Source organism: Macrobrachium nipponense, chromosome 8, assembly GCF_015104395.2.
Source record: "Macrobrachium nipponense isolate FS-2020 chromosome 8, ASM1510439v2, whole genome shotgun sequence".
NCBI lineage: Eukaryota > Metazoa > Arthropoda > Malacostraca > Decapoda > Palaemonidae > Macrobrachium > Macrobrachium nipponense.
The window spans coordinates 40,880,706-40,893,509 of NC_087203.1; the positions used below are offsets into that span (position 1 = coordinate 40,880,706).

Genomic DNA, 12,804 nt, shown 5'->3' on the forward strand with positions numbered 1-12,804 from the left:
GACTCTTGGGCCTTTTTGTCTGTTCCGAAGCGGCCTTCGTAACCTGATTTTTTCGTATCTTGAACCACATTTTACATGTAAACTGCCTAATTCGTTCCAAGCCCTACAAAAACACCCCAGTTAATTTTATAATAAAGCTAAATTGACCAATAAACAATGAAATACAGCAATTTGGACCATTCAGTACCTAACATAAACTACATATACTATATGTACCTGTAAGTAAAGTGTATTAGTGTACATGGTACAAGAAATACTGTACGTACATATGTAGTAAAATGTGGAACCTTGCCTTTCGAGTGAGGCGATCTCCGAAAGTGGCGACAGAGGAGGAGGACAAATGGCAGAAAACATGGACACTTAACTTTACGAAACACATTAAAATATGGCAGAAAACATTAACACGAAACTTTACGAAACACATTAACAAATGGCAGAAAACATTAACACTTAATTTACAAAAAACTTAATTAAATTTTTTTTTCTTTTTACATTTTTTTTTTTTACTATTTTATACTTTACTTTTTATTTTTATTTTTTATTTATTTATTTTTTTTTTTTCACCACTTTCAACTTTGTTTTTTTGTATCACTTGGATCTTCCTGTTTGCTTACTACTACTAAAGGCCTCTTTAAAAAATAACTGCCCAAGGAAGATTACTTCTGCCTGCTTTTCACAATGTTCCTGAAACGACTCAGGCAAACGTCATCGAAGTGCGCAAGTATACGACCTATTAAGCCATTTCGGGGTGTATCTTTTCTACAAATGATTGCACTTTATGAAAAGCAGCTAGAGCATCCTTAATTTCTGCCGTTGTCATAGGGTCCTCCTCCTCCTCCTCCTCGCCGCTGCCAGAAAACTCTTCTTGAATGATATTATGTTGCATGGCCTCCAACTCCTTCAGGTCGTCCGTCGTAAGCTCCTCTTGGTGCTCCTCGAGAAGGTCATTGATGTCGTCCTCGTCGACGACCAGCCCCATGGACTTGCTGAGAGCAACGATCTCATCAAGATCTGGTTGCGAAACAGTTTCAGGATCGTCAACTGTTTCTGAATCTGCATCAGCTTCGCCCACATCGAATCCCTCGAAGTCTCGGGCGGATACTGCATCAGGCCAGAGTTTCCTTCACGAAGAATTCAAGGTTTGCCTCGAAACCTCCTGCCAAGCTTGATCGATATCGAAATGCTCCTTCCAAAATTCACGCAAGGTGAGGTTTGTGGTATCGGTGATGTCGAAACATCTCTTGAAAAGATGTTTCGTATACAGCTTCTTGAAGTTCGATATCACTTGCTGGTCCATGTGCTGGAGGAGAGGGGTGGTGTTAGGCAGAAGATAAAGAACATTGATGAAAGAATACTCCGCAAGGATATCTTCCTCAAGGCCAGGAGGGTGAGCAGGGGCATTGTCCAACAACAGTAGACATTTCAGAGGGAGGCGCTTCTCTTCCAAGAATTTCTTCACTGTCAGGCCAAATCACAGATTTACCCACTCGGTGAACAAAAGTCTTGGTACCCAGGCTTTCGCATTAGCCCTCCACATCACTGGAAGCTTCTCCTTTCGCACTTTGTGGGCCTTGAAGGCTTGATCAAGGAGTCTCCGAACGATAGACAAGTAGGGGCTTGACTTTGCAATCCCCACTGGCATTGGAACATAGTGCGAGCGTAAGCCTGTCTTTCATAGGCTTATGCCCGGGTAGCTTCTTCTCTTCCTCCGTGTTGTATGTCCAACGAGGCATTTTTTCCCAAAAAAGGCCAGTCTTGTCACAGTTGAAGACTTGTTGAGAACTGTAGCCTTCGTTGATCGTCATCTTGTTGAACGTCTTAATAGTAAAGGCTTTGGCCGCTTTCATGTCCGAGCTGGCAGCCTCCTCATGCCGCACCACCGAATGGATGCCAGTCCATTTACGGAATTTATCAAAACACCCACGAGAAGCTCTGAAGTCTGGGGTTGGCGTCAATGTCCTTTCTCCTCCGTCATCTTCAACCTGGGCAATCAGATCACCGAAAATAGTGCTGGCCTTGTGGCAGATTGCCGTCTTGGTTATCGTATCACCAGCGATTTCTTTGTCTTTTATCCATACAAGAAGCAGCCTCTCCATCTCTTCATGCACGTGGCTCCTCTTGTTGGACAAAATAGTCACACCCTTGGAAGATGTAGCTGCTTTGATGGCTTCCTTCTGCTTAAGGATGGTGCCTATCGTCTATGGATTTCGGCCGTATTCCTTAGCGATCACACTCAACCACATGCCAGCTTCATACTTTTTAATGATCTCCATCTTTGTCTCCATAGAAAGCATCCTCTTCTTTCCGTGAACTTCAGCAACTTTCTTGGGACCCATGACTCTAATAAGTTAATCAAGTTCACACACAACACGATAAAGTAGAAAGTGATATCACTAACACGAATTTACGTTAACAAATGAAATACGTACGTGTATGTGAACGAACGAATTCTGCTTGCGTACGATAACGCTGGTATGACGAAGTGGCTGAAGGATGCCTTTACGTAGATGCATGATGGGAGAGATGCTGACCAATAGGAGAGCAGGATCTTACGGCAGTGACTAACATCAGGAACCAATGGTAGAGTGGGAGGATGGTGGTGAGTCTATAGAGTTAGAGGCGCGCGAGTTTTAAAATTGTTCTTGGTGGGCTGGGCGAATCTCGGAACTTTACAGTAACATCCTTTCTTAACCTGAATCATTTTCGTATGCAGAAGCAAAAAATCTTTGTCTTTGCTTTCGTAACTTGGATTTTTCGTAAGTTGGGACTTTCGTATGTCGAGGTTCCACTGTACTTACTCGGTTATAGGAGGGTAATCCCCTACTTATCTGCCGTCACCAAGCACTTTATTCTTCAGCTGCCATTGAGTGAGGATGTCTTTCTCCAATCCTGCTGACTTCCAAGTTGAAACATTCATATTTTTTATTGTAGTATATATGGTGTCTGTATTTTGGTTAACCATGGATTTGAATAAGGAAAGTGAGCATTGAAATGTTAAAAGGCTGTAATCGGATACACTCACAGGGTAGGCAGCAGGCCTGTGCTCTTCAATAGTGCCAAGTAAGTGTACATGTGTAATATCAAGAACAGGCTGCACACCTAATACTTTACTCCCTGACGTGAGTATGACTCATGGGTGAAGCAAATTGATGAAATGTAAGGGTGTCTGCTCCCTTCTCCTCTTCCTCATTCAGTTTTCACTCCTCTTTCTCCTTATCTTCAACTTCTAACTGATATGGGAACAAGAAAATGTTTTGGATGCCCTCTCACAGGCAAGTTCCATTGGACTTGAAGTGAGGACGAAGGGACATCTGCTGTGGGAAGGTTGACTCGGTTTTCTGAGTTTGTTCGTGAGCCAGTGTCTCCCTTCATACTTCAGAAGCCTGAGGGCTGTCTCAGACTTTTCTTCTATCCATAGCTCTGCTGGTGTGCATAGGGAAGAGTCTGTGCTACCTTCTTGTTCAGTGTGTGTATGATTTGTTGATAGTGCTCATGCAGACAAAGTTCAGTTGTGACAGGTCACCACTGTACAGTACTCTGGGTATCATGTTGACCTTTATGTGTGTGCTGTTTTAAATTGTAGTTGGAATCTGGTGCACCCAGAACTCCAAATCTACCTATAATGATCCCTGCATCATTTGGGCAAAACAGAGGGCATGTTCAGATCTCTGCATTACAAATCGTTGTTATCGTGGCAAGTTGCGTGTACATGATTATGCAGGCACCCTGGGTGTTCCTGGTTCATCCAAGACTGCTGTTGTGGCATGCTTAGACAGTATCAGTGAGGGTATCCTCTGTACTTTTGTATTAGCAGGGTTTTGGAGGTTTCAGCTCAATTCTTCTTGTAACAGAAACAACCAGCTTGGTATTGGCAGGTAATTCTCTGTTACTGGTGACTATGTTTGCTTCACTGGCAATAGAAGTGACCGTCAGCCTCAAGAAGTCCCACCTCTCGGGTTATGCCCTTGAGTGCGGAGGTCAGGTAGGATCTTGCTTGCTGGCTTGATGACAGGAACCCCCTTGCAGGAGTTATGTAGAACTTTTCACCACTGTAGATGCTTCCATTCACAGATGTATAGAAAATTGGGTGGGGAACACACTTAGGCAAGTATGCATCAGTTGTGTGAAAATCAACATTTTGGAAATATTAGTGTTGTTGCTAGCCTTGCAAACATTCCAAGAGCATGCAGTGGGTCACTGTGCATTGTTAATAAGTGGCAACACAGCTGTAGTGGCATATGTTAATGAGTAAGGGGTGAGATTGGCAAGGCAAATGCATAAGTGGCTGAGTCACCATGCCGTTGAGATGTCAGCCATGACATTTCAGGCAGGAGGAATGTTTTGGCAGATCAGCTGAGCTGTCTGGGCCAGGTAGTAGGGAGAAAGTGGTCCTTACACCCCTTCTTGATGGAAAGGCAGTTTGAGCTTTAGGGAGCACCAATGATTGACCTCTTTGCCAAGCAGTTCAGCAAGAAACGACCTTGGTAACTCCATGTTGGCCCTGTGCTGAATGGCTTCCCGATCTGGCTTTCATGGATGAGTCTCCAAGAAATTTTCCCATTGTCCACTCTCCTTTGTCAGCTACACTTGCAGAGATATCATTAGTCCGTACAAACCTCCCAGCTACACACTTGGAGGCCATCCAGTCACTCTTGTAAGAGAGAGACTTTAGCCCTAGGCTGTACAATTGTCATGGTAACTCCAAAATCCTCAATTAATATGTACCAAAGAAGTTTGCCACCTTGTCCATTATCTTATGCCTTGCACCATGTATCATGCTTCCTGAGAAGATGGTATTTTTGGTTTTAGAAATGATTCCTAACATACTGTACACAAAATCAATTGTTTCTCTTTTTCAACATGGTTAATCATTTGTTCTAGAGTGAATTCGTTTGCAGAAATTTTGTAAACTATAGGGCCAGTGTATATTTATTTTCTTTGGTAATCAAGATCTGTCTGAGTTCAGGTAAATGAAAGGGACTTATTTCTTCTGTGATTTATATTGTGTTGTATCTCTCAGGTTTTCATAGGTAACAACTGCCATGTTTTTCAGAGACAATCGTATGAATGGTACACCCCAAAGGGCATATTAAAATCTAATTGGATTTCTAAGTACCTTTACAAAGTGCCATCCCTGGTTGTATTATTTTATGATTTGGACTGGAATGATACAAATTGGACTGAGAAAAAAAATGAACTTGCCACAAAAGTTCAGGCTACAAAGTAAGTAGGCTTTACGATAAGCTGAAAATTTGTAATCTGTGTTGATTTTAGTTGTTCAAAAATGTCAAATAAAATAACTATTAATCACTGAGTTTCATTTAGAAGTGAAGTATAACTTAGTTTCAGCACTGTAATTACTGTGCTTTTTAGTTTTATTGTATCATTTAGTTGTTCTCATTTAGTACAGCACAGCACTGACTATAAATGCAATATCCCTTTGGTTTCATATAGATTGACATAATAGCAAAATATGAAAGGAAAGGAGACCTTCTAGGAGTTTAAAGTTTTAGAGCAATTTTATGCTGATTTTTTTTTTTTTTTTTTACAATGCAGAACAGTTTTGGGTGAACGCAATGTTCGAATAGCCTTGGTGCTTATTCAGAGTGGAATTAGTGTCCCTGGGGAGGACACTGGTGCAGCCGAGAAAGCCGCCACACTTTGTACAGCTTGTGATTTGCCAGCAAAGCACTTGTTTGTATTACCTCATTCAGATGCTCATCTTTTGGGATATACTGTCCGGTAAGGGCAATACTACGTATTTGAAGGTTTTTGATATATAAGTTAATCTCTGACTTTCTAAAGTAAAGTTGTGTTTATATTGTTACTAATTTTTATTTTGCAGCTGTAATAAATGATATTAAGCACATTACTTTGATCTTTAATATATTACATACTATTGTAAACAACCTATTTGCACCTAGATGTCATGAGCAATATTGTCTGGTAAACACCTGCAGGACAGATTTTCAGCAAAGAGTAAAGATATAAAAAATTCTTAGGTATCTATTAAAAATCATGGTATTTTTTGTGACTTATTCAAACAAATAGTACAGGCAACAAATACATACATACCTATTTATATATATTTCTCAAATTGGGACTTATCTATCATTTGACATGTACTTATTCCAAAAATTAAACTGATTGTTTTGGTGCCTATAATATTTATTTCATATATTGCTTTTATATTTTATTTTTTCTCATTGATTTCTTACTCATATAGTACACTATTATTGGTTTCTTACTTATATAGTATGTTTACCATTATTGGTTTCTTACTTATATAGTATGTTTACCATTATTGGTTTCTTACTCATCTAGTACACCATTATTTTCTTTGTTAAACTATTTACCTTTCTTATTACGTATTATCCTTTTACCTTTCTTATACATTTATTTAGTCCTCCAACCTTGTTAGAAAAAAAGTAAAAAAAGGAGATGCTCCATAAAGGTTGCAGTTTGAACCCCCCATTTTTGCGGTGGCTGTGGTAGCCATAACAAACCAGGCAAAATACCAAAAAATCCATGATATAATTGAACCACCACCTAAAGAGGCTTGTAACTTCCTATTTTAATAGTTCAAACACCAAATATACCGTAAACTGTCATCCTAAAACGTTAATATAATTTCAGTATCACTTTGATATAATTTTAATATTTCAGTATCACTTTAATATTGTTTGAATATAATTTCTGATCAGTGTAGCTGTAGGTGCTATAACAAGGTGAGAATAGCATCTTAGCGAGCTGTAGCCACCAAGGTTTTACTACAAGAAGGTTCCTCCTATAAGGAAGGGAGAAAACTGGTTTATTACCAGTGCAAAGCTTACAAACTGTATCTTTCCCCAGGCTTACTATGGCTTTCTCTTTCTCAGTTAAGAAATATTTAAATATACATTAATGATATTTTATTGTGAATTTGCTGTGTTTAATATAACTATTTGAAAGTTAGTAAATAAATGTTTTTTTTTTTTTTTATTTTTTTGTAAAAAATGCAAATTTAAGATTCTTGAAAAATTAACCTAAAATACAGTTAATTAGTGAATATTGCTCTATGAAAAAATTCGTGAATTACCAAAATTTTCATTATTTATCAAAAGATATGTTCTAAAGAAAAATCTGTGAATAACTGCATCCACTAATACTGAACTGTGAATAAGCGGGGGGGTCCACAGAGCAAGGTTGACTTATACTGCCTTCATTTATTTCCTTCTTATTGGTTTATTTCTTATGTACCCTTTTAGTTTCTACAAGAATACAAATTTGAAGTCTTTTATATGTATAAACTTTTGGCATAATCTGGTTCCGTTGTACAAGTTGTAAACCAGCAGCAAGATAACTTGGAGGCAGGGGAAAGGAGACCCAGTTACTCACTCAGTGAACGGCATCACTTTTCCTTCAGTCACCTTGCTGTACAGACATGGAAACATTACTCATCATGGCTGGTTTTAGAGTTAATTTGAGTATATTATATTTAGATTGGTTGACAACTTTGGTTTGTTTGTTGGTAATTAATATTTTTGACTGTACATGATAATGCCTCTCCTCATAAGAAAGACAGTGACAGTATGATGAGCTTGATCATGTGCGTGCTAGATTTATGTTGCTTGTGAAGAATGTATGTTGTTTGTGAACTGTGTCAAAAAGGATGGGTGGAAGATTTCTGTTGTTGGCTTCCGAGGGAAGCATACTGCTGTTCTCTCCTTTTCTTTCCATAGTGTGCTTCCCACACCTCTCATGCTTCTGTTTCTGCTGCATCGATGTCTGAGATATCCTCAGGAGGAAAAGGAGCTGCTGAAACTGTTGTGGTCTCCTCTTGGCTTTCCTTGGGAACCTTCCCTTTATGTCTTCTTGGTACATTGTTTTGACTTCAGCCAAAAGTTACCTGTGTCCACTGGTCTTTTTGGACCCCATCACTTTGGTTATGGGATCTCTTTCAAAGTCGAGTGTGTTGCACATGTAGACATTCCTGGTGTTCATGCTGTTCCAGCTCTTTCTGCTGTAGTTGGTGTGGAAGCTCTTGCTTCTGCCCTTTCTAGGATGATTGCATCTACTCTGGTTGACGGGGGAGAGGACGGAGGTCCAAGAAGTTGTGCCATGCTTCAGTTTCCTCTTCTTCCTGCTTTTCCTCCTCCTCACCTTTCACCTCAACTTCTGTATCTCAAGATCAGCATGAATGTTGAAGATGGCTTGGGAGATTGCACTCTGCAAGAGGACTAATAATTCTTCTCATCGCTATTGCTTTTAAGTTGAGAATGAACATAATCCCAGTGCCTGTTCATGGAGACAGGCAATCAAGGTTGGATTAGTGTATGAGTTCGCTGATGGCCAATCTCTGTTGTATGCATCTGCTCATACTTAGTCACCATTGTGTAAATGTAGTTACCAAGAGCGACTGCAGTCATTCACTGGGTACTGAGAATAACCGGAAACTTTCAACAGAGATTGTTCATGAGGGAGCTCATACACCAGTCCATCTGCACTGCTCATGATTGCCTGTCTACACAAAAGGGTGCTGAGATTACCGTTACTCCCAGGAGAAGGGCGATGGCCATGAGCAGACTTAGCATCTTTATTTATTTGTAATAATGTATTGATTTCCACAACATAATGAAATTGTAAAAGAATTGTGGCAATCACTGCACTCTTTTGCTGGTTTTTGTCCATCTTTGTCCTTGATTTTAAGTTTGCTGTCACCTTGTATAAAGAAGAAAATCTACTGTGAAGATGGAGGGTATTGAAAGTGAGCTTGTGAGTGTCCTTAAGCCACCACCAGGTCCTCAGTCTTGGCCTTTGTATTTTCATGGTTTATTTTTTAATGTACTTTGCTCCAATGTTTTACAGTACATCTGTAAGTTTGAGGTTTGTTTAATAAGTTGCTTACACTTGTTATCTGTATTTGATATTGCTTTGCTAGTTATTTACTTTACAATCTTATATTATTTACTTGTTATTTGTAGTTTCATTTTTCACTCAATTTTATACATTTTAATTATTCTGACACGTAATACAAACCCTCGGTCCTTTAACATATGGAATGTATTTCAGCGCAGCTGGAACTGGTCGTAAGCTTTCGAACAAGGTGGTTCAGTAGTTAACTGCTTGTCCGATAGTCAGGAGTCCTGCCCGACTGGGAGGTAAACAGCACTTTGCTTTTGGCCTCCGACGGAGCAAGACGTTGTTCGCTTTCTCTGGCTGCCATCATTGTTTGCTTACGACTTCGCTTTCTCGAAGACTTTAGTGTGTATGGTTATCTTGAGTAAAACTTGGGTGACTGTAAGTACTTGTTTTTGCCTCTATTTCATCTTTGCATATTGCTGTCTTGTGCCTGGAAATGAGCAGCCTCGAGACAGAGATACCCCCGCCCCCCAGTCAGCCGCAGGTTGTCCCCTGGCGTGGATGGCCGCAGGTGTGGGGCCTTTAGGGTCGTCACTCCATGATGTTGACCCTCATGATATATGTACTTGGTGTTGGGGGCGAGAATGCTCTCGCTCTGATACATGTGTGATATGTGTATCTTGGTCGGAGCAGCAGTGGGGGCGATACGAAGGGAGGAAGAAGGCGCATAAGCCGGCCAAGGTGTTGTCGGATGGCTCTCCAGCGACACCGTGGGTTACGGACACGTCTTCTTCTTTCCTTCCTCCGTGTCAGCTCCTGCGTATGGCTCCTTCCCCTTCGGGGGACGTGTCGCGGTCTGCCTCTTCACTCAATCAGTCGAGTGTAGGGGAGGGGGCGTGACACCCCGACGTTCAACTGTGCTTGGGGTCTTCCGTTCGCTCGGGGTGGGAACCTTCTTCCCCCCGGTTCCAGCTGTGCTGAAGTACATTTCATATGTTGAAGGACCTCAGGTTTGTATAGTTAGGAAAAATACAATTTACGACAAATTGTGATTTTACTTTATTTTTACTTCAATTTAAATTAAGTACTGATAAGATGAAGTTGTGTCATAATGTAATCAAGTTCTAAATACTAACAGTTCAAGTTGAACAGTAAAGTATCTGCTTTCTTTCAGAAATTGTTTATGACCTAAATAGCCATTCTCCCCAGAATACCTTAGAAAATTTTGGGGAAAACACCATTTATATGTGCCCATCATTCATTTAATCATCATTTGATTATAAATAAATTTATCCATGGTCAGGTTAGAAAATGCTTTAAGTGAGATAGGATGGTCATTTTACCAAGGGGAGATCAAGGGAGTTCGTGGTCACCGTGATTTTCTTAATAAGACAAACCACTCTCTCCTCTTTGTCCGGCATCAATTCAAACTTGGTTTTCTTAATGAACTTCGTAATGATCCCCAGACAGCTATCAAGTAAGTCCTAGATATTTTGCTCCAAAATATTGAATTGAAGTATAATTTTGATGCTAAAGTTTTGTTCTGTTAGTTGTATCAAGTCCATCTTTGAGGTTCATTATTGAGAAATACTTTTATTTAATCTTGCTAAGCATTTTGCATTTCTTGCGAATCTTGTAGGTTTTTCATTATCTTAAAATTTTGAAAGATGGAAAAATTTACATGGACGAAACTTCCATAATTTTTCTTGTTATTGATTTTGAAGTATAGAAGTAACTCAGTTGTATGGCCTTCTTATAAGTTTAATAAGTACTTGTACAGTAATTCCTAGATAAGGTGTTTGTTTGATTATATCATACATTTTTTTTACCTAGGGTACAAAGCTTAATGTGGTTTTTATAAATTTTTTAGGCACTATGCTCAGAGTTACCATCACCTTCTAGAGCTTAGATCAACAGATACAAACCTCCATGAAATTCGTGTTGTTGCAGCAATAATTAACTACAAAATCTGTCGCCTTGATTTTGCTTTAAATCTACCGAGAGATGCCATTGCTCAATTTCGCCGTCATATTGACCTTTTCCGGCAGAAGACTGGCCCAAAGGAACTTATATTTGAGCACTATGCATGGCTTTCAAAGCAGTAAGTATTATAGGCTGTATTTATTTGAGAAATTTTATTTGCTAATGTTACTGAGCTGCTGCTAGTTATCAGAGGTTCATATTGAGAGAGCCCTCTTGACTTAATTTGATATATGTTTTAATTCCAAGTTCATCATTATCATCGTCACTTCCAGTGCCATGTGACACCAAAGGACCTCTACTTGAAATATCATCACTCATGTTTTTCCTCTGCTTTATCTTCCACAAATCTGTACCCATCTCCTGCCCCCCCCCCCCCCCCCCCCCCCCACCTCCTTCTCATAGTTCTCATCCATGTCATAAAAGTCAAAGAGTATAATTTTCTCAGGTATCACATATTTGGAGATGTGTTTGAGGAAGCAGTCCGTCTTGGTCTTCCAGCTGTACAGACTCAACATCCAGGATTTTATTATCAGCATGCTGCTCAGTATGCTGTGCTAAGAAGAAAAACCGCTTTACAAGTTTGTAAGGTAAGTTATGAAAATTGTTGAAAGGAACTTTTGCTTGGCTCCAAAAAGATTGCTGTAGAAGAACATAATTTTAATACAATTCAGTCAGTATTTTGCTAAGCAATAGAAACTGATAAAGACAAGATTTTTTGCAAACCCACTAATCATGAATAGCCTTTAAAGGTGTGGAACACATCTAGACACATAAAGCAGTGTTGCAAAGAACTCCCTGGTTCATAAAATTATGCTGTTTTTATTCTTCTGTGTCAGTCTGCATCGTACATGACCATGGATGGGAAGAAGAAACTGAAAATTATGATTATTAGGTTTGCACAGCATAAAATCTTGCTTTATATTAAAAACATATTTGTATTATAAGCCCATTAATCCTAAATAGCCTGAATCACCATTTAGGAGAAAAGTCAAAACAAGTAAGGTCAAAAAGTTCAGTGTCAGGTCAAAGAATGAGAGTTGAAAAAAAGTTTATAGAAAAGGAAAACTTCCAAAAAGAATGGAAGAATTTTCCAGGTAATGAGTGCATTTATAAACTATGGGTTACAATGGATGACACACCCAGCACAATATCACTAAGCATAAGAGATGTAACAGATGTTAAACCAGGGAATACTGTACGTGCTTCCTGTTTGCTAGTTAAATGAGCGATGAAGATGAGTGATCCAAGTACCTCCCCATTGAAAGTGCATGGCTCTCCATGATCATCAGTCCCACATATATATCAAGGGTCTTAGAAGTGACATTATATAGATAAAACCTGGGGCAAATGTGTTTGACAGTGACAGGTACCTGCTCTAAGGAAGGCAAAAGCATCAAATTATATTTAGGCCAGGGGGGACAAGAGGGCATGAACGTCATAAACCTTGATCCAGTAGAATAGGCACAAGAAGTTATTTATCTTAACTAATAAGAACAAGTTTTTAGACACTGGTCGATTCATTCATATATTCAGGAACAGACATAGACTAATGAAAGGACTCCATATTTTGGAGATAAGTGGACTAAAGAGCCTTCACAGAACACACAAGAGGAGGAACCAAAAAAAGATCCTATTCAACTAGAAGATAGTCTAGGCTACAAACTCCAGAGTAAAGGAGAAGGCTGGCACACTGTGATGAGGCCAAAGTGATCAGGGACTCAGTTATGTGAGTCAGATATAAAAGAGACATAACCAACTAAGGCTTGTAAGGTAGCTTAGTAAAATTGTGCACACTCCTGGTATTTGCTGAATAAAGACTGAAGAGAAAGCAAAGTGATTTCCCTTTGAAAACCAAGAGAGTTCTTGACACTTCTCAGGTATAAGAAAAGGCCTCGAGGACTAGAAGACTGTGTTTTAGGGGATGAGAGCTCTGTTCATCACAAGCCACATATCAAGCCTGCTTTATCTGGCAAAGAGCTG

The 12,804-nt window shown here is 39.5% G+C and overlaps 1 protein-coding gene across 2 annotated transcripts in view; it reads left to right on the forward strand.

The window, feature by feature from the left end:
* LOC135222705 (trafficking protein particle complex subunit 11-like) overlaps positions 1 to 12,804 on the forward strand; it is a 196,784-nt gene that overhangs the window by 98,955 nt on the left and 85,025 nt on the right. For both annotated transcript variants that reach the window (XM_064260891.1, XM_064260892.1), the window contains exons 4-8: positions 5,054 to 5,223; positions 5,557 to 5,742; positions 10,145 to 10,318; positions 10,712 to 10,942; positions 11,270 to 11,411. In XM_064260891.1, the coding sequence (XP_064116961.1) occupies positions 5,054 to 5,223; positions 5,557 to 5,742; positions 10,145 to 10,318; positions 10,712 to 10,942; positions 11,270 to 11,411 (903 nt within the window). The remainder of the gene's footprint in view (positions 1 to 5,053; positions 5,224 to 5,556; positions 5,743 to 10,144; positions 10,319 to 10,711; positions 10,943 to 11,269; positions 11,412 to 12,804) is intronic.